The 27,577-nt window shown below is 45.9% G+C and overlaps 1 protein-coding gene across 6 annotated transcripts in view; it reads right to left on the bottom strand.

The window, feature by feature from the left end:
- Positions 1–17,872, bottom strand: part of SORBS3 (sorbin and SH3 domain containing 3) — a 35,920-nt gene extending 18,048 nt beyond the window's left edge. For 2 of the 6 annotated variants that reach the window (XM_074287515.1, XM_074287516.1), the window contains exons 1-10: positions 17,730–17,870; positions 12,507–12,650; positions 12,168–12,276; positions 10,359–10,552; positions 8,587–8,650; positions 5,063–5,101; positions 4,650–4,704; positions 1,770–1,857; positions 1,436–1,522; positions 1,219–1,272 (exon numbers count right to left, since the gene is read on the bottom strand). In XM_074287515.1, coding sequence (XP_074143616.1) covers positions 1,219–1,272; positions 1,436–1,522; positions 1,770–1,857; positions 4,650–4,704; positions 5,063–5,101; positions 8,587–8,650; positions 10,359–10,552; positions 12,168–12,276; positions 12,507–12,608 — 792 coding nt within the window. In that variant the 5' untranslated portion in view covers positions 12,609–12,650; positions 17,730–17,870. Of the gene's footprint in view, positions 1–1,218; positions 1,273–1,435; positions 1,523–1,769; positions 1,858–4,649; positions 4,705–5,062; positions 5,102–8,586; positions 8,651–10,358; positions 10,553–12,167; positions 12,277–12,506; positions 12,869–16,308; positions 16,396–17,729 lie in introns of all 6 variants that reach the window. The other 4 variants (XM_074287513.1, XM_074287514.1, XM_074287511.1 and 1 more) reach the window with 4 other exon arrangements.
- Between the last annotated feature and the right edge of the window lie 9,705 nt (positions 17,873–27,577).

Here is a 27,577-nt window from a genome sequence, read left to right as displayed (position 1 = left end):
AATATATTATTTAATATAATTGTATTATAAATAATATTAAAATATAGTAAAATAATGCTGCTGTTGTTCAGTAACCAGAGATACTACTCTTTAAACTCTTCGGTTTACACTCTTTTTTTAAATATATAACTATATATCTTTTTTTTAATTTTATTTATAAATTTTTTTGACAGTATATATGCATGAGTAATTTTTTAAATAATATTATCCCTTGTATTCATTTTTCCACATTATCCCCTCCCTCCCTCTACTCCCTCCCCTTGATGACAGGCAATCCCATACATTTTACATGTGTTACAATATAACCTAGATACAATATATGTGTGTAAATACGATTTACACTCTTTAGTTCATTTTACAGATGAGGAAACTGAGACAAGTAGAATTAAGTGACTTGCCCAGGATCATGCAGCTACTTAAGTGTCTGAGTTCAAGTCTTTGCAATTCCGACCCAGCACTCTATCCACTGTGCTACCTAGCAGCTCTAATAAAATAATAATAACAGGCATTTCTAGAGGGCTTTAAAATTTGCTAATTGTGATCTCCTGTGATATTTTTCCTGAAATATAACTTAGCTCTTAAATCACAAGATCATAGATATGGAGCTAGAAGAGACTAGGGAAGCCATCTGGTCCAGCTCCCTATTTTACAGATGAAGAAGCTGAAGTCCTGAGTGGGAAAGTAATTTACCCAACCTCACACAGGTAGTACCAGCAGAGCTGACTCCCAAGTGCAAATTTCTTGCCTGAGCTCACAGTTCTTCTCTGGTTTGTTCATTGTTCCCCTAAATAGACTTTGAACTCTGAAGTAAAAGCCCTGTTTTCTTGTTTGTTTCCCAACTAGTGTCTCTTACCCCAATGGGCACCCCGGAGATGTTTAGTAAATTTTTTTTTTCCTGAGGCTGGTGACTTGCCCAGGGTCACACAGCTAGGAAGTGTTAAGTGTCTGAGATCAAATTTGAACTCAGGTCCTCCTGAATTCAGGGCTGGTGCTCTATCCACTGCGCCACCTAGCAGCCCCTGTTTAGTAAATTCTTATTGACTTGTCTATGGGTGGGATGGAGACCCCATTTGCAGAACTGCACATAATGACCTTTGGGTCTGAGAAGGAAAGTCTTGCCCTTTTCTATTACAACCCAACCCCAACATTCAAACCATGTCCTTCTCCCAGTCCCCACCCCCTCCCTTACACTGGTGCCCAGACAACACCAGCACTCACCTCAATTGGTAAAGAGGGCCTCTCAGCAGGTTCATCCACAAGTGGCTTCTTAGGCTGAGGGGTAGGTCAGGTCAGGTCAAAGGAATTGGGACTGGGACAGTTCCCAGGCTCTTTCCCTTTGGGGCTCCTTTGGATGATTGCCTGGTCTTTGGCTGAGCAGCCCTGGCTAAGGGCAGCCCTCACTTTTAACTCTCCACCCCAGTCGATGTCCCCTTACCCTCTGCCCCGTTTCTAATTCTTGCAGAAATTGATTCCACGAGTCCTCAGTCCAGATATCTTCGGCTTTCTTCTGGTACCTGACCACCTGGGTGAGCAAGGGGAGGATATAAACTCTAACGGAGCAGCCTGGACACCAGATTTTGTCATCTGAAGAAAGCCATCCACCCCTTGGAGGGCATGCCTTATCCAGGTGCCTTATCAGAGCAGGAAGCCTAAAAGCTTCACACAGACCAGGCCGAACATCACTGATGTTATTCTGAGGACTCTCTGTGTCAGGCCGGGCACAGGTCCGTGAGCAAGGGCAGGAGCGAAGGAGAGGGATGGGCTGATACCTGAGGTCTTGTCTGCAGGAGAGGTGAAGTTCTGGGCTTGTAGCTGGAGATGCTTCCAGTCCCTTCTTTAGGGTCCTTGTGGCTCCTCCTAGAAAAGGGGGGGCGAATAATCATTGCTTTCCTGGAATATGACCTGGGGGAGGCTTAGAGAGAAGTTGGTCCAGGGAAAAGGAGCTGCTTTCTTTTCTCCATAGTCTCAGTTTTAGTTTGTGGTCCTTTCCCTACATGCGACCACTTTCTCCCCAGCCTCAGAAGACCACCAGCCAAGTGATATAACCGATGGGATGAGAGGAAGATAATGAGCATTTTATTAATTGCCTATTTTGTGCCAAGAATTATACTGGGGTCAACCCACACTCACAAAGGTCACACTGCTAGGAAATGTCTGAGGCTGTATTTCAACTCAGGTCTTCCTGACTCCAGGCAGTTGCTTCAATTATAAAATGGGAATAATAATAGTATCTACCTCCAAGATTGTTGTGAGGATTGAATGAGATGTTTGTAAAAGTGCTTAGCACAGTGCCTGGCACACAGCAGGGGCTTGATAAATGCTTGCTTCCTTCCTCCCTGCCTGGCATACTAGCTCCTATCACCCACAGGACCTGGGTCACTTCCTCTATTGCCTAGAAGCTTCTCTGCCAGTGGTTTTGTTCTAAGCAGGGGACCTGATACATCTGTTCTTGTCATTGCTATGTATTTTCTTTCTTTCTTTTTAAATTGTTTTTGCTTAATAGTTTTATTTTTTCAAACACATATTAAAATTGTTCTTAACATTCACTTTTATAAGGTTTTGTGTCTCAATTTTTTTCTCTCTCTCTTACATTCCACCTTCCCAAGACAGCAAGAAATCTGATATAGATTATATGTATTTTCTTTTAAATGAATCAACTGAATTTAGTTTCAAATACTATTGGGATAAAAATGTCCCGATACGACAAATGTCCAACACCAAGACCAAAAAATAGCAAATCCACCCATTATTAGGAGGTGAACATCATGAAGTTTAAGAACTTTGGGATTTGAATTTGGAAAGTTAGGCAGTTCAATGGAAAAAAGGCTGGTCCAAGGGATCTGGATTCAAATTTTCACTTAATCAATCCTTGGGTGACCGTAGGCAAATCATTTAACCTTATTGTAACACAAGAATGTCTTTCTTTGCTATATGAATCCCTAGTGCTTCATGCAGTGTCTTGCACATAGTAAGTGCTTAATAGATGTTTTTTCACTTACTTACTACCTGGCTATGAAGACCCTTCTAGCTCAAAGCTAGCATCCTGTAGCTGCCACTTCCCCTCTCTAATTTGGTTTCTCCATGCATAAAATTAGGGCCAGAAGAGACAATCTCTCATTCCAGGACTCTAGAAGTTAGCTCTTCTGTCAAGAGGGCTTGATGGGGGTGAACCTCAGCTCTGACATTGCCATGGCGTCTTGGCCAGTTTTTCCAGAACCACAGAATGTCAGAAGTAGAAATCACTCTAGAAACCAGTGAGTCAGGCATTTCCTTTTATACATGGGAAACCTAAGACCAATGGCTGACTCAAACACAGAGCCATTGCTACAACTAGCTTCTGGGATGCTCCTTCCAAACAGGCCATCAGCATCAGGCAGACTCCACTGAATCACAGTTCGATCAGATGGCAGAGTGGGTGATCAGTCCACCAGAATTTGCCGGTCATATATCACTATGATTTAGTAGTCCAATACCAACTAAAAATCATAACAAGAAGCCACACCTACGGATGTGTTTCAGATGAGGAAACAAAATAAAAGATTAAAAATAATCCTGGCGAACGAATAACAAGTGCCTTGATTTTATTTGTTTGGGGTAGGTTGGGTTGGGGATTCCCTGCTCAGATGAATAATCAGGCTGAGACTCTGCTGGCTCGGAGCCTGATACCTTGTCCCAGCCAAATTCATTCAAAGGGAAGACCAGGAATTTAATTTTTAACCCTTCCCCCTACACTGGTACCCCCACCTTCCCATCAGCCACAGCGCGCTCTGAATTTTTTTTGGAGGATCCATTTAGAAAGGAAGTTTCCAATTTGAGAGGAAGGAGGTGAGGTTAAAATGAAAAGTCCTGTTCAAAGTAAACAAGGAACTCGTGTCTTGTTTAGGTGACCCAGGATGACAAAGCAGGTGTGCCAAGATCCCAGGGACCAGCGAAGTGAGTTCTGTCATCCAGCCTGGCTTTGCCAGGAACAAGTCCCGCTGCACTTCTCAGGGAGCCCCGAGGGAAGGCTGCTTTCTGCCTCTAGCAGAGCCCAGAATGGCCAACACTGGCCTGGCTGGTACACGTGAGAGCTGAAGGAATACCTGTTTCACTTGGTATTATAGTTATCCATGTCCGCACCTCGCGCGCCGGTTACATTGTGAGCGCCATGAAAAGTAGTGACAGAGGGTTCTGCTGGGATCTGGGTGTCTTAGATTCACATTCTGCTGCAGAGACTTCCTAGCTGGGTGGTTCTGGGCAAAGCACTTAAACTCCCTGTTTCCGTTTCTTCGTATGTAAAAAGAGGGGGTTGGATCTAATGGCGTGGGAAGTCCTTTCCAGTTCTGACCTGGGCCAGAGTTCCTTATTTAAGCTTTGCCACTCTTCCAGCCCAGAGATGGGTCCTGTTTTTCACTGACCGTGAAACTCTTAGGCTCCGGGGTCAAAGCGCTTGGCTTCCCGACGTGGCCACCAGAGGGAGTCAGTTCACTACAGGGATGATCACCCATTCTAGGATTGGTTCTCCCCACCATTGCTCCCACTTCCTCTGGCTCAGGAGGGGTCTGGGGATGCAGGGGGTGGACAATGAAAAGCTTTCCCAGCTTCACCCCCAAAGCCAAGCGGGGGACTCCAGAGGTCCCCCCTCCGCACCAATCGCAGCACGCACTCACCTGCTGTGGAGAGATGAAGGACTACTTCTCAGTCCTGACCTGACATAGCTGGACTCTAGCAAGGAAGGGAAGAGGAGGGGAGAGAGGGTTAAGTTGGGAGAGGTTGTGAGGTCAGAATATTCAAGAAGAAATCAGGGAAGTGAGGAACCTGTGACTTCACAACTTTTTCAGGACCTGGGGGATGACCTGTGACATCACAAGGTCAGGATTTGGTTCCTCAGTTCCCTGATGACCCCCAAGTGCTGAAAAAGTGGTGACATCACAGAAAGACCCAGTAAACACTTGTTGGCCTGAAGTGGGAGAGAGATAGAGTCTGAAACCCCAGGTGATGGTGAATTCTCTCTACCGGGAGAAGAGAAAGTGGAGCAGGGTCAGTGGCCAGGAGCAATTTCCGGGGATGTGCTCTCTCTCACCTTTGCCTTGCTCCTCAAAAGCCCAGTCCAGCTGCAGCTCTGGAAGAGAGGAAGCAGGTCATGGTTCTCTAACCTCTGCCGCAACCCTCCTCCCGTGCCAGTGGCCCTCCCTTCCCTTTGGGAGGTAGGGGAATGAGTCAGGCCCAGAAGAATGTCTAGAGGGAGGGCAGGAATCAGAAGGGCAGCTCCAAGGAGGTCTGGAAAAGCTTTGGGTATTCAATGCCTTCCAGGCAACCGGAGATTTCCCACCTCTCTGCTTAGAACCACCCACCTCTCCACTCAAAGCTAGCAGGGCTGGTCCTTAGCAAAAGGGCTCAGTCAGGGAAATTCCTCTCTTGTTTAGGACCCCTTGTGCCTGGGAGAAAAGCATCAGAGAAAATCCAGGCGCTACTATCATGTTAGTGACCTCCATGGCCATGGCCGGTAGTTTAATTTTAAATGAGGACTGTAGAGACCGAGCTAGTTTTACCGTAAAGAAATAAATAACTAATGATGACATTCCGGGAACAGACATTCACCTGTTTCACGTGGCTCTAAGTCCTTGAAACTGCCACACATTAAGAACAGGTAGAGAGTTACGGGTGACCCAGTCACCCATGAGTTCTCTAAAGAGGAGGAGTAATTATTTCCTCATCAGATGTAATGCAAGTTAGTGCTTGGATCTCCACTCAAACCTTAAAGAAGCACAGAATCTGAGAGTTGTAAGGGGCCTCAGAGACCATCTAGTCTCTACACTGGTCCTAGTAGTTATCCAAGATCTGTGCGTTAATTAATAAAAGCTGCTTTCCCCATCGGGCCTACTATGTGCTAGGCACTTTGCTGAACGCTTTACAAACATCTCAGGTTCTCACAACAACCTAGGGAAGTAGGTGCTATTAGTATCTCCATTTTACAGTTGAAGAAACTGAGGCAGACAGAAGCTAAATGGCATGCTAAGTAGCAAAGCTTAAAAAAGTGTCTAAGACTGCATTTGAACTCAGGTCTTCCTGACTCCAGGCCTAGCAGACTTTACACTGAACTCCCTAGATGTTTCATCGCTTCAATGACCCAACTGTCATTTTGCAAGTTTCAAGTATTTCTGTATTCCCAAGTTTTTCAAGTATGTTCAAATATTCCTAGAATTTCAAGTGTTTTTCCAGGCCCAGCAGACTAAATGTATGTTTTTTGATAGTTTCTTTTTTAAATAGTATTTTATTTTTCCAAATATATGCAAAGATAGTTTTCGATATTTGCCTTTGCAAAATCTTGTGTTCCAAATTTTTCTCCCTTTCTCTTTCCTTCTCCCTCCCAAGGCAGCAAGCAACCTAATATAGGTTAAACATGTGCAATTCTTTTAATATATTTCCATATTCATCATGATACGCAAGAAAAATCAGATCAAAAGGAAAAAAAAACACGAGAAAGAAAAAAAAACATAAGCAAGCAAACAAGTGACAACAAAACCTACTATGCTTTGATCCACATCCAGTCTCCATAGATTTGGATGAGGATAGCTCTTTCCATCCCAAATCTATTACCTTGGATCCTAAATGTATATTCTTTTTTCAACATGATTGTGAGTTCCTGAAGAACAGAGACCGTTTTCTGGTTTTGCCTTCCTTTGTAACCCCAGAGCTTAGCACAGTGCCTGGCATACAGCAGGCACTAATAAGTGTTTTTTATCTTTGAAAACTTGAAGGCAGCTATCATGTCCTCTTATGTCTTTTCTTCTCCAAGTTATACATATCCCAGCTGCCTTACCCCAATCTTCATATAGCACGAATCATCCCGAATGCCTTCTTTTCTATGCTCTTTGGTTTATCAATTTTCTTCCTAAAATCTGGCACCTGGAAGTGAGCACACTGCAGCAGGTATGATCTTATCAGGGCAAAGCAGAGGGCTGCCTTCCCTGCAGTCCTGACGCTGTGTTTCTCTTAATGCTGAAGAAGATTCCATTCACTTTCTTAGTTGCAATATCACTTTATTAATACATAAGAAGTTTGCCCTCTTGTATTTAGGAACATGACTTTTTAGAGGAAAAGGCTGACTTTTACATTGACTTTGAGTAAGTTTCATTTTGCTCCATTCTAATATCTTTGAATTACCTATCCTTTTCTCCAAATCGTGAAGAAAAAATGCTAAATAAAAAAAATTAGCACAGGACCACTTTGGGGGTCGATGGGGAACATCAGGGGAGAGCTCCTTCTAATAGTATTTACATAACACTTTGAGACCTGCAATATAGTTTATGGCAGCTAGGTGGTGCAGGGATAGACCAGTACATCTGAGTTCAAATGTGACTTCAGAAACTCACTAGCTATGTTAACCTGGACATTTAATTTCAAATTTGCCTCAGTTTCCTCATCTGTAAAATGAGCTGGAGAAGGAAGTGACCAACCACTCCAGCATCCCTGCTGAGAAAACCTGAAACAGGGCCAAAAGAGTTGACCATGAATAAAATGACTCAACAACAAATGCATTTCATATACCATGTCACATTGATCCGGGGAAGTGGGTTATTTTCTTTATTTCCTTTTTACAGAAGGGGAAACTAAAATAGGAAGTGGTTAAGTGACTTGCCCAGAATCACATGGCTCGGATTTGAGGCAGAATTTGATCCCAGATTATCTAATTTAATCCAGAGATCTACGCCAAACCATTCATTTCTACTCTCCCAGGTCTAGATTCAATTAACTATACTATTTCTTCAACAGTGCAACTCCTTAGTGCAACTATGGAGTCTTAGATGAGATTAAAACGCAATTTTAAAATATTTAACAAAATAACAAATAATGTTAGTATGTGGCTTTATAAATCAATAAAAGATCCTTATGTAGCATTTAGACACCCCTGGTCTCACCAACATCTCTTCATCTTTTCCTCATGAAAAGGCTTTGTTAAAATTGAGAGAACCTCTCCAGAGCATTCCCCAGGAGAAATGGAGTGATTCTATCACAATGAATCCTCCCTCTCCTTCACTTCCCATTATCCATTCACTTGCCAAACCTGGTTGATTTTCCCTACCTATCCCAACCTGTCCTCCTCTCTCCACTCATACACCACTGCAATAATTCAGCTGAACTACAGCCAGTTTCCTAATTGCTTTCAAGTCTCTTTCCATTCCAAGCCATCCTCCATGCAGCTACCAAAATGACCTTCCTAAAATACAAGTCCGACCATTCTCTCCCTGATCAAGAATCTTCGATAGCTCCCCGTGCCTCTCCTGAGCTTGATATTTAAACCCTTTCCCAACAAAGCTTCAGCTTACCTTTTCAGCCTTTCTCTTCCTGCACCTTACTCATGATGCACATGTTCCAGCCAACTTCTTGTTCCTTGTTCCATTTCCTATCACCCTACCTTTGCATAGGCTGGCCTTCCTTTCTTCTACCTCTAACAAGCTTCCTTCAAGCCTCAGATCCACTGCTTTCTCTTTGAGGGGGACTTTCCTTCTCCCTCCTCCTCATCCCTTAGAATCCCTCTCTCCTCATTCCCCAGCTACCCCCCAATCCTATGCATGTACCAGCCATGACAAGACTGTTTCTCACCTGGAAGTTTTCGGTGGATCTGCTGGAACATTTTTCGGTACCAATCCCGTGGGCTTCCCACGCTCTGGGAATACAGAAGGCAAAGTCAAACTACCCTCCTTTCCCTACTTCCAGGCTTTCTTGGTTGAAATCCAGCTCTATGGCAGCACCCACCCTGGAGTCAGGAAGATCTGAGTTCAATTTCAGCCTCAGACCTTGCTAGCTGTGTGACCCTGGGCAAATCACTTAACTCCAATTGCCCCCAAAAAATAAAGCACAAAAAAAAAAAAAAAGAAAGAAAGAAAAGGAAAAACAGTTCCAGAAGGGCCCTGCTGAGCTGATATCATAGGGAAAAAATAGTATCTCACCTTGGAAGCAGTTTAACACCTGATCTTCAAAGTCTAGTTTTAGAGTTACCTGAGGCTCAGAGATTGAGTGACTCCTTCAAGGTCATAGATTCACTAAGTGTCAGAAGCTAATGTGAATGCAGATCTTTCTGATTCTGAAGCCAATTCTCTAACCAAGGCAGTTATGTGGTTTAGTGCAGTAATTGGAGCCTTGGATTAAAGAAACTGAGTTTCTATATTGCCTCAGACACTCGCCAGCTATGTCTGGCCCTCCTCCTCATTTAATCTCTCTCTCTCTCTCTCTCTCTCTCTCTCTCTCTCTCTCTCTCTCTCTCTCTCTCTCTCTCTCTCTCTCTCTCTCTCTCTCTCTCTCTTTCTCTCTCTGTCTCTCTTCTCTCTCTGTCTCTGTCTCTCTCTGTTTCTGTCTCTCTGTCTCTCTCTCCTTCCCTCCCTCCCTCCCTCTTTTTTCTCTCTCTCTCCCTCTCCTTCTTCCTCCTCCCTCCTTTCCTCTCTCTCTCCCTGCCATCTTTTTGTTTCTGTCTCTGTCCCTGTCTATCTCCCTCTCTTTGTTTCTCTCTCTCTTTCTCCCTGTCTCTCTTTCTCCTTCCCTCCTTCCTTCCCTCCCTCCTCTCTCTCTTTTCTTCTGGGTGTGTGTCTCTCTCACTGTTTCTCCCTCCTTCCCTCTCTCCCCCTCCCCCTATCTTCCTTCTTCCCTTCATTTGTGTCTGTCTCTCTCCTTCTCTCTCTTCCTCCTTTTCTCTTTCTCCCCTCTTTTCTTCTCCCTCTCCTTCCCCTCTTGTCTTATTGTCTCTCCCTCCCACAACCCTGTTTTAATTTCTTAATCTGGAAAATGGGGATAATAATAGCACCTACCTCACAGGGTTGCTTTGAGGATCCACAATGAGATAATATTGGGAAAGCTTAGAGCACTTTACAAATTCTTTATTATAAATTATAATTATTATAAATTAAAATACTCCTTCCTTATAGTATCTCAGAGAATATGTACAAGTATTATTATCCCCACTTTATGGATGAAGAAACTGAGGCTCTTAGAGATGAAGCACTAGGATCACAATAAGATCACAATCCAGGCCTTTCCTGACTTCGAATCCAGTATTCTTTCCACTAGGAGTGGCACATATCAGTGTGACGTAATAGAAAGAAGACTGGAGTCTTAATACATGGGGCATTCCTGGACTCAGGGGTAGCTGGGTGGTACGGTGGGTAGAGCATTGGGCCCGGAGTGTTCCTGTTTGCCTCAGTTTCCCCATCTGTAAAATGAGCAGGAGAAAGAAACCGCGAACTACTCCTGTATATACAACTCCCCAGTTGCATCATGAAGAGTCGGACATGAGTGAAGTGGCCGAACACTGTGAGCTCAGCGTCCATCTCTGCCCTCTTCTCCCCTCCTCCTCTCTCCCTCAGGGTCCCCCCAGCACTCACAGAACGGGGAGCGATGGGCATGCCAGTCTCATCCACTGGTCCGATGCCCTCATATTTGACCCAGCACTTGTCTCGCCGCTTGCTGCCTTTGGTCCATGTGGCTGACCAGTTTGGGCCACCCTGGGCCGCGGGTTGCTTGGAGCTTGCAGGGACCTGGCTCTCGGAAACAGGCCAGGTCTGATACCAAGAAGGATCTGTAGGAAGCATTTGAGAGAAAAGAGAAGAGCGGACAGGAATCAGTGAGCTCACCCGACCTCTACCCCGTGCACATAGATGACATTGTTTGTTTGGTTTTGTGACAAGCACATACAAGTGCCCCCTGTGTCCTCCAGATAAAAGGAGCCTATAGTACATGTTTATTTGTGGGGTTTTTAAAAAGTAAATCCAAACAGATGACATTTTGAGAATGTTAGGACTTAACATTTAAAATGAGTGGAAGTCCCTGATCAGTTGTCAGTTGAGCCTTCCTCTCCCAGGAGAGAATCATTTTAGAATGGAGGAGGGTTCCTCAAAGCAGGATCATTTGCAAAAATGGGATTTTCTAATCAGATTTTGCCTGTCCACCCCCTCCCCCCCGCGAGGATCCTCCTTTATTTTCCTCCACTCAAAGGATGAAGGCAGTTTGATTCCCATCCCCACTGACTCCTTGGACTGGGCCGGACCCCTTGTTCCTTAGCCCATAGACTCCCATGAAGCGCAGTGAGCCTCCAAGGAGAGTACCAGCCCAGCCCTGAGAGCTCTGCCCCAGGGTGGGAGGCACTGATCACCTCAGGATCTTCAACCTTCACCTCTTTCTTTCTGTTCTCTCTAGCAACCGAGCTGGCATTGGCCTTGGGCTGTTCCTAGTCCAATGAGGGGCATGTGGGGAGGGGCAGGATTTAAGATTGCCCTTCACCCCTAGGGGCGGGGCTGATTTTGGGGAAGAGCAACCGTTGTGAGAAGAGGGGTCAGAGATAAGACCCCCATCGTTGGGTTAGAGTTGAGGGGGAAGGGGAACAGCTGTGCCCTTCCATAGAGTTGGAAGTTCTTTGTCCTTTGAGGTGAGTGAGGGCTGCGGGTTGCTTGGTGCTTGCAGGGACTTCACTCTCTCGGTGGCTCATGGGGAAAGACCGTATGTTTTGCTCCCAGCACGTGTGCAGTATACGGCAGGGAGAAGTTCGCAGGGCGCAGTATCGAGGAGATGGTTAGTTCATAGGGGACTATAGCTCCGGGAAATATCCAGTGTTTGAGGGCATCGGGAAGGAGCTCTCCTGCAGCAGAGTCTGGTAACTTCTGCCGTCCTTGTCCCTTCTCAAAACACCTGCTCCCTGGGTGAGAGCAGCATCCTCCTGTCTCAGACTGGCCTGAGAAGGGCCTCCAGGGGACGGGCATGCCTGAATTCACACACATATCTATAGGGATAGAAACACCCAGAGGCAATGGTGGGCAAGCCCTGGGCTTTCCTTACGTGCACATGTATGTACACGTGTGACTTTTTGAATGTGTGTGGGGGGGGTTCTAGTAAAGGCAGAAAGAAGCCAGCCCCAACCCAGGCGACGGCATCCGCTGGTTCCAGGAAATGGGAACCTGGGGAGGTGCGGAGACAGGCCCCTGCCTCCAACGTAGGCTTGGAGCGAGAGGCGGGTGCTCTCACTGCTGGGGAGGGAAAGGGCCGGCAGCTTAGCTTCCACTTTCCATCACACTGCCAGTCTTTCGGGGAGTCTCCTTCCGTAGGAGCGGGGGACCTAGCTAGCCAAGCGTTTGGGATCAGAGAGCTGGAAGCGGGAGAGGTCTCTGACGAGGGGGACGGAGGATCTGAGCCGAGCAAACCTGGGGCGACTCTCCTGGGAGCCCAGTGCCCATGGCACACGGTCCTGGGGGCCGGATCGTGGAACTGGAAGTTGAGCGTGTTGGAGCCGCCGTTCCGGAGCACGGGCACCTGTGGGTCGGGGAGGGGCAAGGAGGGAAGCAGGGAGGAGGGGTCAGCTCACTGCTCACCTGGGGGATGCCGGGGGCCTGGCAGGAATCCCACAGGTGAAGGCCTCGGAATCGAGAAAGAAGACTCCAGTGATTTCTACCTCCCCAAGCCCCTGCCCCTAAAATGGTCCGCCTCCCCGCTCAGGGCCACGCTCCCTCTCCCAAGCCTCGACCTCAGATGGCCCTACTCACCCGGGTCCCGGGGCGGTGCGGCAGTGTCTGTGCCTGGAGGGGGCCCGGGATGAAATCAATGAGGCCGAGCCCCGGGGGGAGGCCGTGGCAGGGGGGCTGCATGGCGCGGCCGGGACCCACGGACCCCGAGGGGGCCACTTCTCCCTTGCGGAAAGGACAAGGGGAAACTAGAAGTGGCTCCCGAAGCCCCGTCCCTCCCGGGTGTGGATGCGTGTCCGGAGTGTCACCTGGACTCCCGATGCCCCAAGAGGCGGACTCCTCCCCTGGGCACCAGCCACAGCGCTGTCCCTGCTCCCGCTCTTGGCGCCGCCTCGGCCGCCGGGATCGGGCACAATGAACTGCTTGTTTGAGTGACCCAGGAACTGCAGGGGTGGGGGGGAGGGGGTGTGGAGGACCAGGGTGGGGGAGAGGAGAAGAGAGGAGAGGGATGGCGAGGAGCAGGGGATCACGGGAAGTGCCTCGGTCAGCCAGGCATATCCCACAGGGATCTCAAAGCACTTTATGACTTCCTCCCCAAAAAGAGAAATGGAAACAGCTGTTGGGCACGGCAACGCACAGGAAGGAGGGAGGGGAACTAGCCCAGCCTGGCTATGTGCCCCGAGGGAGGACCGCTCCCTCCCCTCCGCACCAAGACCAGCCAGGGCCTCCTGGGGCAGAGGGAGAAATCATCATTCCCCAGTCAGGAGTTAAACTCCAAATGGTCCCGGCCCTTTTTGTTCCGCTTTCCTTCCCAGGGACTCGGGGACGTCAGAAGGCCAATGCGGCCTGGCCGGCCCTCAATCCTGGGCTCCGGATGCTCTTGTCCCGCATCTCTCGGTGTCTGGCTGTCGGTCTGTCTGTCTGCTTTTCTATATGTCTGTGTTCTGTGTGTCTGTATGCGTGTTTGTCTTTGTTTTCTATGTCTCTGTACACGCATTTCTCTATGTATGCATGTTCCTGTGTCTGTACATGCATTTCTCTGTTTTCTGTGTCTGTACATGCATTTCTCTGTTTTCTGTGTCTGTACATGCATTTCTCTGTTTTCTGTATGTGTCTGCACATGTGTTTCTCTATGTATGCATGCATGTTCCTCTGTGTCTGTACATGCATTTCTGTTTTCTCTGTGTCTGCACATGTGTTTCTCTATGTATGCATGCATGTTCCTCTGTGTCTGTACATGCATTTCTGTTTTCTCTGTGTCTGCACATGTGTTTCTCTATGTATGCATGCATGTTCCTCTGTGTCTGTACATGCATTTCTGTTTTCTCTGTGTCTGCACATGTGTTTCTCTATGTATGCATGCATGTTCCTCTGTGTCTGTACATGCATTTCTGTTTTCTCTGTGTCTGTACATGCATTTCTCTGTTTTCTGTATGTGTCTGCACATGTGTTTCTCTATGTATGTATGCATGTTCCTCTGTGTCTGTACATGCATTTCTGTTTTCTGTATGTGTCTGTACATGTGTTTCTCTATGTATGTATGCATGTTCCTCTGTGTCTGTACATGCATTTCTGTTTTCTGTATGTGTCTGCACATGTTTCTCTATGTATGTATGCATGTTCCTCTGTGTCTGTACATGCATTTCTGTTTTCTGTATGTGTCTGCACATGTGTTTCTCTATGTATGTATGCATGTTCCTCTGTGTCTGTACATGCATTTCTGTTTTCTGTATGTGTCTGCACATGTGTTTCTCTATGTATGTATGCATGTTCCTCTGTGTCTGTACATGCATTTCTGTTTGCTGTATGTCTGCAATGTGTTTCTCTATGTATGCATGTTCCTCTGTGTCTGTACATGCATTTCTGTTTTCTGTATGTGTCTGCACATGTGTTTCTCTATGTATGTATGCATGTTCCTCTGTGTCTGTACATGCATTTCTGTTTTCTCTGTGTCTGTACATGCATTTCTGTTTTCTGTATGTGTCTGCACATGTTTCTCTATGTATGTATGCATGTTCCTCTGTGTCTGTACATGCATTTCTGTTTTCTGTATGTGTCTGCACATGTGTTTCTCTATGTATGCATGCATGTTCCTCTGTGTCTGTACATGCATTTCTGTTTTCTCTGTGTCTGTACATGCATTTCTGTTTTCTGTATGTGTCTGCACATGTGTTTCTCTATGTATGCATGCATGTTCCTCTGTGTCTGTACATGCATTTCTGTTTTCTCTGTGTCTGTACATGCATTTCTCTGTTTTCTGTATGTGTCTGCACATGTGTTTCTCTATGTATGCATGCATGTTCCTCTGTGTCTGTACATGCATTTCTGTTTTCTCTGTGTCTGTACATGCATTTCTGTTTTCTGTATGTGTCTGCACATGTGTTTCTCTATGTATGCATGCATGTTCCTCTGTGTCTGTACATGCATTTCTGTTTGCTGTATGTCTGCACATGTGTTTCTCTATGTATGCATGTTCCTCTGTGTCTGTACATGCATTTCTGTTTTCTGTATGTGTCTGCACATGTGTTTCTCTATGTATGCATGCATGTTCCTCTGTGTCTGTACATGCATTTCTGTTTTCTCTGTGTCTGTACATGCATTTCTGTTTTCTGTATGTGTCTGCACATGTTTCTCTATGTATGTATGCATGTTCCTCTGTGTCTGTACATGCATTTCTGTTTTCTGTATGTGTCTGCACATGTGTTTCTCTATGTATGCATGCATGTTCCTCTGTGTCTGTACATGCATTTCTGTTTTCTCTGTGTCTGTACATGCATTTCTGTTTTCTGTATGTGTCTGCACATGTGTTTCTCTATGTATGCATGCATGTTCCTCTGTGTCTGTACATGCATTTCTGTTTTCTCTGTGTCTGTACATGCATTTCTCTGTTTTCTGTATGTGTCTGCACATGTGTTTCTCTATGTATGCATGCATGTTCCTCTGTGTCTGTACATGCATTTCTGTTTTCTCTGTGTCTGTACATGCATTTCTCTGTTTTCTGTATGTGTCTGCACATGTGTTTCTCTATGTATGCATGCATGTTCCTCTGTGTCTGTACATGCATTTCTGTTTTCTCTGTGTCTGTACATGCATTTCTCTGTTTTCTGTATGTGTCTGCACATGTGTTTCTCTATGTATGTTTCTGTGTCTGTATGTAAGTCATAGACTTTCTGTTTTCTGTCTCTCTCTGTATAAGTTTCTATGGATGTCTTTCTCCCTGTTATCTTCTCTGCTTCCCTCCCTCTGTTTTCCCTTTTCTGTTTTCTCCTGACATTTCTACACATCTTTCCCTCTGCTTTCCTCCCTGTTTGTCTCTTTCTCTCTCATTTCCTCTGTCTCTGTGTGTCTCTCTCTCCCCGACCTGCACTTGTTGCTCCTGGAAACAAGATCATGGCAGAGAGAAGCTTGTCCCTGGACATGAGCAATGGGCGTAGGGGAGGTGACCAGCTGTGAGAAGGCCCAAAGCCCCCGGAGAAAGGGGGTGTTGGGCAGGGCGAAAGGCTTGGAGATGGGGATGCAGTGGGAGGAGGAAGACCAGGCAGAGGCATGAGGCTGAGGGAAGGGGAAGAAGCGGGCAGAAGATGGGAGGACAGCGGTGGTCCTTGTGCTGGGGTGAGGGTGATGTGTAGGCTGAGATCTTGGACTGACCCCACCCCCCGCTGGAGTCACACGACTTGCTTGGGTCACACTGGTACCTCCTGAATTGAGTCCAAGCCATCGGTGGGTGGCTTCCACACTCACAAAGGGCAGTGTTGGGAAAAGGGGTTGGGAAAGCTGCTTTGTGTGCAGGGAAGGTGCATGCCCGAGGTCAGAGTGGAGATTTCCCGTGGGCAGGGCTTTCAGGGGGGGGGGTTGTCCGGCTTGTTCACTTGGAAGGAAGTACCAGGAGTCCCGGAGGTCAGGAAGCAGACCCTCGTGGGGAGCCGCTTGGACTCGCTGGGGTTCTGAAGCAGGAGGGCCCATCTGACTGCTGGGGGTGGGAGGAGAGGGAGGGAAGGCATTCCTGGTGGATTCCATTAGGACTGAGGGCACTGCCACATCAGCAGTACAGGCTTACGCCGCAGTCCTGTGCCAGTCTCTCTCCCATGCAATGAGCAGGGGGAAACTGAGGCGTGGTTTAGGGAAGCAGCCCAGAAGTACCAGGCCCTGACTTCTCAACGCTCTGAGTTACTTGTCACCATCATCACCATTAATTGGGCCTGGATCCTCCTCTCTCAACCTCCCTGACTTCTTTGATCACTAGGGAGGGTTCAGAGTGGGTAATTCCCCTGTGAGCAGGCTGGGCAATTGCCTTATTTTTAAGTGTGGCAGAGCTAGTCTTGGGAGTCAGGAAGGTTCCAGTCCTGACTGATATTTCCTACTTTTGTAAGCCAGGGTCAGTCACTTAACCCCGGAGTTCTCTCTGGGCACCTCCCTTATAGAAAAGGTGGGAATGTGCATTGGAAGAAGGAATCTTCTTATCTGAGAGCTTCAGGTCCAGGCCCTGTGCCTGTCCTGGTCATTAGCTGTTTTCACGGGGGAGGGTCTATTTTCTAACCATCTCCTCCCCCCATCTCTCCCCCAGGGAAGGGGTACATGAATGCACCCAGTTACTTTAGCCTCTTAGGTAATACGATTTTGCCTGTACCTTGCCTATCCAGGCTTACACCGCCTTGGCACCAGTATCGCTGGGAGTTAGAGGTAGGGGAAGAGTGGGAACAGAGAGGGGAGAGATACTCCGTTTCCGGGGAAATGAAAGCAAAAGGCCTTAATGCCAATCCATCCCAGCAGATGATGGAAGGGTGGGATCAGCAGTAGACCAGGTCTGATTCCCACTTTCCAGGAGCTTGAGAGAATGCGCTCTCTCTTTGGCAAGTTCCTTACCAATTTAAAGCCTTGATTCTGGGGAACATAGCAACCAACCTGGTGCCACTTGGAAGCTTTTCCTGTTTTTGACCTTTTCCAGGATTTATACATGGGAAAATAAATGGGGCGGTGGTGGTTAATCTCAGCTCTTTCCTTCTTCCCCATTCCACATCCCCTCCTCCCCAGGGGATGAGAAAAGGCTTCCTTGGAAAGCTTATTTTTTCTTTGAACAGCAAGGCTTTGGGAGCACCTCTTCTCAATTTTTTCATCTTGGTACCTCAGTTTCCCTGAGCATAGGAAGGGGGCCCAGTTGATTTTCTGAGGACTACAGGGGGAGGAGCCAGTCTGCCTTCCCTTCATCTAGTTTGAGGGATTGGCTGGTCCTCCCTCCTTGATCCCTCCCTTCCCTGACCTCAGCCTCTCCTCCCTTGCCCCCTCCCCTTCTTCCTTGGCACCTACCTGTAGGAGAGCTGTTGGAGAGGAGGGAGTGTGTCCGCGAGGGAGAAAGCATTCCCTCTATCCTCCACCTTGAGCCCACAGCTGTGGGCCTCTGGGGAGGCTGCCAGGAAGGGGAGAAGTCTGGGGTGTGTTCTCTCTTCCTCGTGACTGAGGCAGAATAAGACTCTTATAGGGTGGGTGGGTGGGTGGGAGGGGACGAAGGAGAAGCAGGGAGACGGAATGAAGAGTTGCAGAGAAAATGGGGAAGTGGAGAGTGGGTGTGAGATAGAGAGGACAGAGAGATAAAAAAGAAAAAACTCAAATCAGCAGGAAGGGAGTCTGCAAGCTGGAGAGAGGGAGGAGGGGAGGGAAGAGAGGAAGAAGGGAGGGAACCAGGCAGAGTTTCCAATCTCTGGCCTGTTTGCAGCAGGGTGGGGTGTAGGGAAAAGTCATACTTTTTTCTCTAGCTCTTTCCCCTCCCTCCTCACGTTGGGTGTTTATGTGTATTGTGGGGATTGGGGGTGGGGAAAGATGGGGGGGACGTCATTTGGTCAGGAGGTTATAGACACGCAAGTGCCCATCTCCCCGGGAGGGGACTTGCTGTTCTCATTTCAAGGATGGGATGGAGGCAGAGGCCAGGCAGGGACTGTGGTCTCCGTGCTCAGGGTGGAGCATGTGTATGGGAGGAGGAGTCCGGGGGGTCCCAGGGGATCACAAGAGACTTTCCCAGCAGTTTCCCTCTGTGCCCTGTGGAGCCTTTGGCACCAGAGAGGGGCTACTCAGAGTTTCCAGCAACATTTCCAGCATGTAGGAGGGGGAGCTTCTCTGGTCCTGGAGCCCGCCTTTAGCGCAGGGAGGATGAACAAGACAGACAGACAGACACAGTGAGAGGGACACAGGGATGGAGGCTGAGACACTGGGGGATAGAAATAGGAGACAATGAAGCAGAGACTGACACAGAAGAGTGATGCTGGGCACAATTACTTCAAAGTTGGAGGAATAAAAGAGAAGCGTGAAGGGTGAAATTTATACACATATACACAGATGTGGGGAAACAATGACTCCACAGACACACACAATGGGCCAGCTGAGGGGGGCGGGGGACGCCCGGACCACGGCAGCCCTGAAAGGATCCTAAGGAAATGGTCCTGGGGAGAGCTGGGGTGAGCCAGCCTGGGAGAGCGGATGAGGGTGGAGGCCCACCCCTGACGGTAGTGGGGTGGTCCCCATGTTCCCAGGCAGTGGACAACACATTTCGATCTTGTTGTCTTTCCGATGTTCCCGTTGCTCCTGGCTCCGATCCCAAGAACCTCCGCCCATTCGCTCCCTAGCCTCGTCACACTCCCTCCTAACCTGTGCTGTTGCTGCCATTTTTCATTGGCTTCCCTGCTGTCTTCCTTCGTTCAGTCCTCTAAACAGTCCCAGATGAAGCTTAGGGACAGAGAAATGGGGGAGGGCTTCCCTGACCACAGCTGGGAGAATACAGGGATGCTGGAGATGCTGCAGCACAAAGCATGGTGACATCCCCTGGATCTTGGCAGGGCGTATTTGAAGAGCTTTTGGTCCGGGGAAAGAGAGCACAGAGAACTTGTTTGTAAGCTGAGCTCAGGCACCCAGGTTGATTTGACCATCCCAGGGGAACATGTTCCAGAGACACTAAGTCCCAGTTGGAACACCTGCCCCTGCTCCTGCACCTCAGAAACGGCTCTAATCCCAAGGGGGCCCTAGAAAAGAAAAAAGAGGCCACTCCTAAAGCCCATGCCCTCCTCCACGTTCTCTTCTGTTCCAAAGGACACGGGCACCGATCCAGCTTCTGAAAGAAAGGGTGTTGCCAAGTTTCATGGGATGACATCTGCAGCACAGTGCAGAGCTCTGAGCTGGGAACTAGTAAACCTGGGTCCCAGTCTTTGCTAAGCCTGATTCTTGGTCTGTAAAATAGGAGTAACACCTGACTCACTCATCGTATTGAATACAATACTGACCATGGTCAGGAGGTAGGCTTCCAGACTCCGGAAGCAGCCATCCCAGCATAAAGAACTCAGGGCAACTCACTCGACCCGGAGGCTGGCAGCCAACAGGGGCTAGCCTAGAAGCCCAACATGGAGCAGGTCCCCTCTCCTTTTTAGGTCATAACATCGATAAGACAAAACTTTTCTGAAACCTTGTTGCTTTGACTCATATTTTTATGAAGGGATTAAGCAGAAATGGGGAGGGAGAGAGAGATCAGTCCCAAAGAGCTTGAACATTGGTGACTGATATCTCTAACTTGCTTTCCCAGGTACAACTTGCAGAACTCTTTATTGGCAATGAAGTTACAGGATGGAACAGGTGGACATTGTATGTGGGTTTGTTAGGGGGGTGGGGTGGGAAGGAACTAGGAAGAATTACAAAGGAATGATCCTCTTCTAAAAGGGCCTGGAACTTAACCCTTCCTAAAGACCTATACACCCCGATTTCCCTTTAAAGATACAGCCTATACCAACTCCTTTCAACCTAAACTGCCACCTGCCAAAAAGGCTCCCACACTTATGACAGTGACTTGTTGCTTTTTTTTTGCATTGTTTTCCAGAGCTGGGGCTGGAGATCCTTGATTGCCTAGTGAGCCTGGCCAGGCTGCTTCTTGACAGCAGCAAAGTCCTCTTATTCTCCAGGCCTCTAGTCTTGACTCCAAGATAAATATTTAACGCAGAGGTTGTAGTTGAGCTAATGTCCTGATTTCCTGTTTGTCCTGAGGGAGTGAAGGTCAAGGGGCCTGAGGATGGCCTTACAGCCTCATTCAACATTAGGAGAATATGCACTGAAGTAAACAACTCAGGGGGAGATTGGTGGGGCATAGATTGGGGAAGAGGCTAAATGGGGCTCAGACCCGACTTCTGCCTTTGATTTCTAGGTGAACAAAATCTGGCTTATCCAAGGCCCCGAGCTCAGCTGGCTTTAAATGCCGTGGAGCAAGCAAAAACAAAGCAGGTCATGAGACATTTGTCAGGCACTATAACTTTCTCTTCCTATTTCCCCCTTCCCCCACCCCCCTTCTTTTCTCATCTAACCATGAGTTAAATTGGCTGTCTAGATGCTGCCTCTAGAAAAGAGCTGTGACAGTAATGCCTTTTATCAGCCATCCAACTCAGAGAGAAGTCAAAGACATGAGGGAAGATACCCAAAGCTTTCCAAAGCATGGAGCAGGAGAAATCTACAGATTTTTTTGGAGAGGACGAGAGAAATCCTTCCATCTGGAAACCCAGGCCTCAGGTTTCTCCAATCTGGGATCATCCTAGCTTGTTCTGGCTCAGTTCGTTAGGCGTTCTCTTTCCTTCCCCTCCCCTCCTCTCCTTTCCAGGGTATGGATGGGGGGGATAGGGAGACAATTTTTCAGGGAGCTTAATCCTGCTGTTCCTTCTTCCCAGATCTCTTTAAGAGATACTAGAACAGTTTGTTCTTTTCCCAGCTTACCTGATGCTGCAGTCACAGATGTTTTTTGCTTCTAGCCCTCAATCTATCCCACCTTGCCACCCATTGTGATTCTGGTATTTTGCATGTTATACAACATGAGTAAACAGAAATCTATCCACCCTCCACATCTGTTTTAATAGCTGACTTTTACACTTGAAGATTAGCAAGTTGCTTTACATCCGTATTATTTCATTGAAGTCTCAGGAACTTGGGGGGATGGGAAGGGGAATTGCCTATATGAGTGCTCTCCTCCATGATAAAAATCAACTACTATACTATAACTTGTCAGAACTGCCTGAGGAGGCCACTGTGACAAATACAGCAGCCTCAAGGACTATTTAGTGGTGGGGCTATAGGCATCCTTACAAATGAGGACTCTGGAAGCTCAGAAGCCACTTTCACAACTATTAAGCATCAGAGGGAGAATGTAAACCCAAGCATTGCTCACTCCAAGTCCAGGAAGCTTTCCACTAACCCACATTGCCTCTCTAGTGGCAGGAGATGGCTCAGCCAAGAGATTGCCATGGCAATGAATTTGTAGCCACCAGCAGGAGAGTTTGTTCACACTGACGTGGAGGGCGTAGGGAGTAGAGGTATGTGGCTGCACATACAGGAATAACAGGTATTCTGAAAATGAATCTTGGTCACCAAGGGAAATAAGAGGACAGATTAGGTAGACTTTCATTACAATGTGAAGGATGGTTTAAATGTGAGGGGACAGAACTTATAACTTTTCTTTGTGGAATGTAAAGTCTGAGAGATCCTCAAGGGCCAGGAGCTCAGATCTTTATTTCTTAGCAGCAGCATCTTTCTCCCTGGTACAAGCTGAGAGAAATTCATTCTGCTAGAATCCACTCAATTTATAAACTTTCTGAATGCCTTATTTTTATACTTGGGAAAAAAGATATTTTGTTCCCTCTATCCATCCATCTTCCTATGATGAAACATTAATCCAAATCTTGGGAGGGCACACACAATGGTCAGCAAGAAAAATGAGACCACACAGGACACACTAGTACCAATCATTGCTTTTGGCTCTTATCCCTTTCCCTTGGATCTCTTCTCATCGCACTGTAAGTTTATGTTTCTTGCCAGATCCCCAATGGCCCACCCCTGTGCCAACTGCCTGTGCGAACTGAAACAACAAATTAAAGCAACTGACCCATTTCAAGGTCTTTGAAAGGCCCTCCTAGGTATGTATTGGTTTGAAAATTTTAAGCCATAGTTCCTACAGATCTAGGAGGTGCAAATTACCTGAACATGGTGTACTTTTCTAGCACTAGGCACTGATTCAACTGAACATTAAGGGCTTATATGTACAAGATCCTGTTTTGGGAAGTAGGGAGTAAAGATGAAAAAAAGGACAATCTCCCTGCTGCCTTAAAATCTGCCTGGGAGAAAGAGACATACAAAATGCATACATAACAGAAAACAGAAAGTGATAGAAGCAGGAGATACAAAGTGTGCCAGGAAAATCTGAAAAGGGAACACTTTCAATGGGGGGAGGAGGGAGGGAGAGTTAGGGAAGGCTTTGTGGAAAAAGTGGCTAATTAGGCTAATCTTTAAGGGGGGGGTAACAAAAAAAGGATTGCCTCCCAAAAAGTGGAGAACAACAGGATGAGATCAGAAAACAACCAGTAAGTAGTTCAGCCTGGAACACAGAGAGTGGTAACCACAAATGTATTTCCATGGCAATCACTTGGCTGATCTACCACTAAGGGAATAATGTGAAATCAATCTGAAAAGGCAGGTCGGGGCCAAATTTGGCTGGCTTCAAGTGGCAACTTCATTTTACCCAGTAGGTTACAGAGAACCCCCAGGGATTCTTGAGGAATGCCATGGTAAGACTTTTGTCTCAGGGAAATTATTTGGAAGCCTTTGTAGTGTGTACTGAAGATGGGGAAAGATTGGAAGGAGGAAGACTAATCAGGAAGCCATGCCAATAGTTTAGGAAGAATATGAGGAAGGCCAGTGCTAGAATGGTGGTAATATGAGCAAAGACTTGGCAACTGATTTAAGTCAAATTCTTCATTCTTAAATAAGAAAAATGACAGATTTTAGACCTGGGTGATTGGATGATAGTACTATGATAGATTGGATGGATAGAAACAGGGAAATTGGGTGGAGGGGACATTTTAAGTTCGAGATGACAAAAAATTCCAGTGATGTGATCAGCAAGCGTTAAGATATGTAAGACTGAATTGCAATGGAGAGACTAGAGCTGAGTATAAAAATTGAGATCATTTGCATGGAGGTGATAAATGTAAAATTTTGAAGGCTATGCCCACTTGGGGACAGAAAGATGGTAGTAAAAGAAAATAACCAGGAGAAAGCAAATTTTCAGTAACACCCTGGAAGAACAGCTGCAAGTGGCTCCATTTTCATGCTGGGAGGTCGCATTATCATCATCCCTCCTCATTCATGGGCTGGCAATGATGGATTTCTATCTGCATTTTGCTAGAAAAATTACTTACCTACATCAATAAAAATAAATGATTGATTTTCACATTGGAATATTAAAGGACAAATGAGGACATCATTGATAAACCACACACACACACACACACAAACCATCCAAAGCATCTCTGCCACAGAGAAGACAGGTGGTTTGGCAAATTAAAATGTTAAATCTGGCACCACTCTCCCCTTTCAATCTTTTTTCATACTATTCCTCCTCCTTCACAACTCTACATTCCTGCCAAGTTCGGATTCATTGTTTTCAGTAATCATTTAATCTTCTTGACTTCATATATTTGTTCAATTCGTTCCCTTATTATCTGTGTTAGCTTCAATGAGACCATACTTGCTGTATCCAGATAGTATTTTTCCCTCCTAGAGTCAGAGCCCACCACAGGTATTTACTAAATGAAGTAGTCAATCTTTCACTTTACTTTGCAGTTCTCTTTATTCTATTTAATTATTATGGTACTTGAATGCATTTTCCTCCCCAAGTTGAACCTAAGCTACTTGAGGGCAGGGAATGTGAATTATTCCTAAGAAAGCAGATCTAGGGTTGGAAGGGGCCTTTGAGGTCATATAGTCTTAACACCATTTTACAAATGAGAAAACTGGCTCCAAATCCTGTTGAAGTAATTGCCAAGGTCATAGGAAGAGTGATTGTCAGGATAAACACCTGAGTTTTCTGATTTGTGTTCCCTCCACATCCCCTACTCAGCTCTGACTACAGTGGGCTTACCATTAGTTGATCACCTAGATCTGCTCTCCTAACAAGGTGGTCAGGAATGAAGATGGAAAGTGTCTGTGTTGGTCACTGAATTAGTCTTGCTTTCTTCTGAATCTGACTGCCCTGATTTATAATTACTGACGCTCCACAATCAGAATTATACTGGCCTCCTGTGCAAGGGACAGCACAGGGTTCCACAAAGGCAGTCCAGAACATAAAATAGAGTTTGCATTTGTGGTTTCTGCCTTTATAATTGTTTTTACAAGTTTTTAACAACAGAAAAGGGTGGGATCTAGACAGATAACATGATTATTGACATAAGGGGGCACTGAGCCTGGAATGAGGAAGACCCAAGTTACAATCCAATCTCAGACTGTTACAAGCTATGTGACCCAGGGGAAGTTGAATAACTCAGTTTCTCTATTAGTAAAATGGGGATAATAGCAACCTACTGCCCAGATAATTGTGCAGATTAAATATATTGAACTTAGCACAGTGCCTGGCAGGCAAATATTAAGTGCTATAAAAATGCTACTATTACTATTTCTATTTTATAGGATAATGACATCAGTCAGTATACCTCAAGTATACAGCAAGTGATGAGATTAAATTGGATCAAAATTTAAAGCAGGAACTTGGCACTGCCAGGCAATATCCCATCCCATGCAATGCCATCCTTAATATGGCAGCCACCACGAAAGCCCCTGATCAATAACCCAGTCCCTCTCTCCTGTTTTACTCAAGGGACACTGTTTGCCACAATGACAACCCTCTTTTTACTTTTCAGAGGAAGTTCACCTCTTCAGAGCAGTTAAGGTGCATCTCTTCCCTGGTTCCTTTCCAGGATGCAGGAAAAGGTCTTTTTTCTGCATTGGCATATCTGAAATCTGGTTACTTTAAAGATCCATTCCCAAGATCCTACACATTCAGTTTTTCATTGATTGTTAAATCTCAAGAATCCTTTTCAGCATTATCAGGAGAGCCTGAGGACTAGGATGCTTTTATAATAGTGGCCTCTGCTGGCCAAAGCCCGTCAGAATGCACACATAGGTAATGTCACCCAGAGGTGGAGGGAGGGGATAGAACTGTTTCAAGCCAAAGGAGGAGAAAAGGGCCCTGTTAGAGCAGTTTACAACTACTGAGCCAGGTGAAGGGAAAAGGACCTGACAGAAAAGTCACTGTGGGACAGCTGGGAAGTCTTGCAAAGCCTCAAGTATTTCTGATCCATGACCACTGCTGAACCCCCTGGGCATGGGAACTTCTTGGCAGTGTCACTAGATCAGCTTTTCAGACTTCAAAGCTTGGGCTTTTTTTCAACTTCCTGAATGATAAATTGAGTAAGAAATCAAACTTTAGTGCCTGCACCATGGGATTTAAAAAAAAAAAAAAAAAGACAACAGAAGCCAGTGAAGTTGTTTAATTTTAAAGATGGGAATTTTTTTGTCTTTCTTTTTTCTTTTTAAGGTCTTCCAATTTACAGTAAGACAGTTCTAACAAATCCATTCCTCGTTCACAAAAAATCATTAAATATTTCTGCCAATAAATAACATTTTCCATCACTGTCATTAATATAACAAAAACAGGAAAAAGGAGGCAATCTCCAAGGAACAGGCATGTAATTCATCATTCAGGAGAACTTTAAAAAAATACTTGTATTACTACCTAGTCTCATGTGTTTTAAGCAAGTCATTTAAGCAGGTAAGTTCTGGATACTCTTAGGATAGAGCTGGCTGAAAAATCTATAAGAAAAAAAAATCCCTGCTGTTCATAGTGCCTGGAGAAAGAATGAGAAAGGTGTTTGGGATGGCATCAGTGTAAAAGTTATCTGGTAGAAGATAAAAATTTATCTTTATTCCCCAAGCCCATTGCAAGCTCCCTCCTTATTACAAGCACTTTGCTGTAACATGAAAAAAGACGGTTTAGGGAACTCTGAGAGGGACAGGAACAGACTTCAGAGTGCCATTTGTTGACAATGGTAAGGGTGTGTGTTGGTATAAATAAATCGCTAATATTAAGAAGACTATCCTGAGGGTTTGAAGGAGGGAACCCCAGAACCACTCTCAACCGAATTTAACAAATAATCCTTTGTCCAGGCTGTGGAGAGACATAAAGCCTTGCGCTTGTCCTACAAGGAATCTTCTACCCAGTGGAACTTTGCACCTGGGTAAGAGAAGATAGCTAGTTTTTAATATAAAAACTTATCTTCTTATTCTCTTGCGGGCTAGATATATAGGTTGGTTACAATTCTCAAAAACTATATAGGCAGACTGCTTTTTACTGTCAATGACACAATGACCTACAGTCAGTAAAGTTCTGCATTGTTACCTGATAACCAGCACTTCTCTACACAGTTCATTCCTACTTCTCCTGGGGGAGTTTACAAGGAGTAACAATGAAGGGACTAACAGCAGAATACTTCAATGTTATTCTCTAAGTTGCTATGGAAAATTCTTCTCCTTATTTCTGGAGAGAGAGAGAGACAGCAAGTGTGTACACACACACACACACACACACACTTTTTTTTTTTTTTAAAGAAAAAGAAACAATAAGTACAAGGAGAGTGATAGCTGTCCTTCATGGGCTGATCTCTGTTCTAAAGACATGTCTCCACATTCTCTTTTACAGCAGGAAATCTGGATTCAAGACAGATTTCAGACAAAGTAGGGCTTTATGGTTACAACCACCATTAGTAAAAGTTAGTCTCATACCTACTACTCCAGGTCCATAGCTCATCATCCCTCCCTCTGAAACCCTGTTTCTTTTGGGTGGGGTGAATGTTTTGAAAGAGAAGGAATTTGGGTTTTAATATTCCCATATCAACTAGAACAATGTTGCGAATACTAGGATATTATCTCAATAGGTCTACATGGAATAGTGAATAAATTTCCATCACAGAGAAAAGAGGGAAACACCTGATAATTCATTTGGGAAATTTATGAATCAATCAACCTTCTGGCTCTGGGCAGCACAATCACGTCAGTACCAGCATTCAAATGATGTTTTCTTAGTGAGCACCTTTTCTTCCTAAATAAGTTTGTTGACTAGTACCCACTTAAATCCTACCTAATGATATGCTTGTTTCTCCTGTTCACATGGATGATTAATACTTAAAAAGTGTAAATAGTAAGCAGTCAGAAATCTCAGATATAAGCTATAATTTTGCTTACAATAAAGATGGTCAGAGGGACAGATTCTAAATATACTATACTCTGAGAGACAGAGACTGATAGGTAAT

Source organism: Sminthopsis crassicaudata, chromosome 2 (assembly GCF_048593235.1).
Source record: "Sminthopsis crassicaudata isolate SCR6 chromosome 2, ASM4859323v1, whole genome shotgun sequence".
Lineage (NCBI taxonomy): Eukaryota > Metazoa > Chordata > Mammalia > Dasyuromorphia > Dasyuridae > Sminthopsis > Sminthopsis crassicaudata.
The sequence above is the reverse complement of the archived record's forward strand: the minus strand, read 5'-3'. Positions and strand labels throughout refer to the sequence as shown.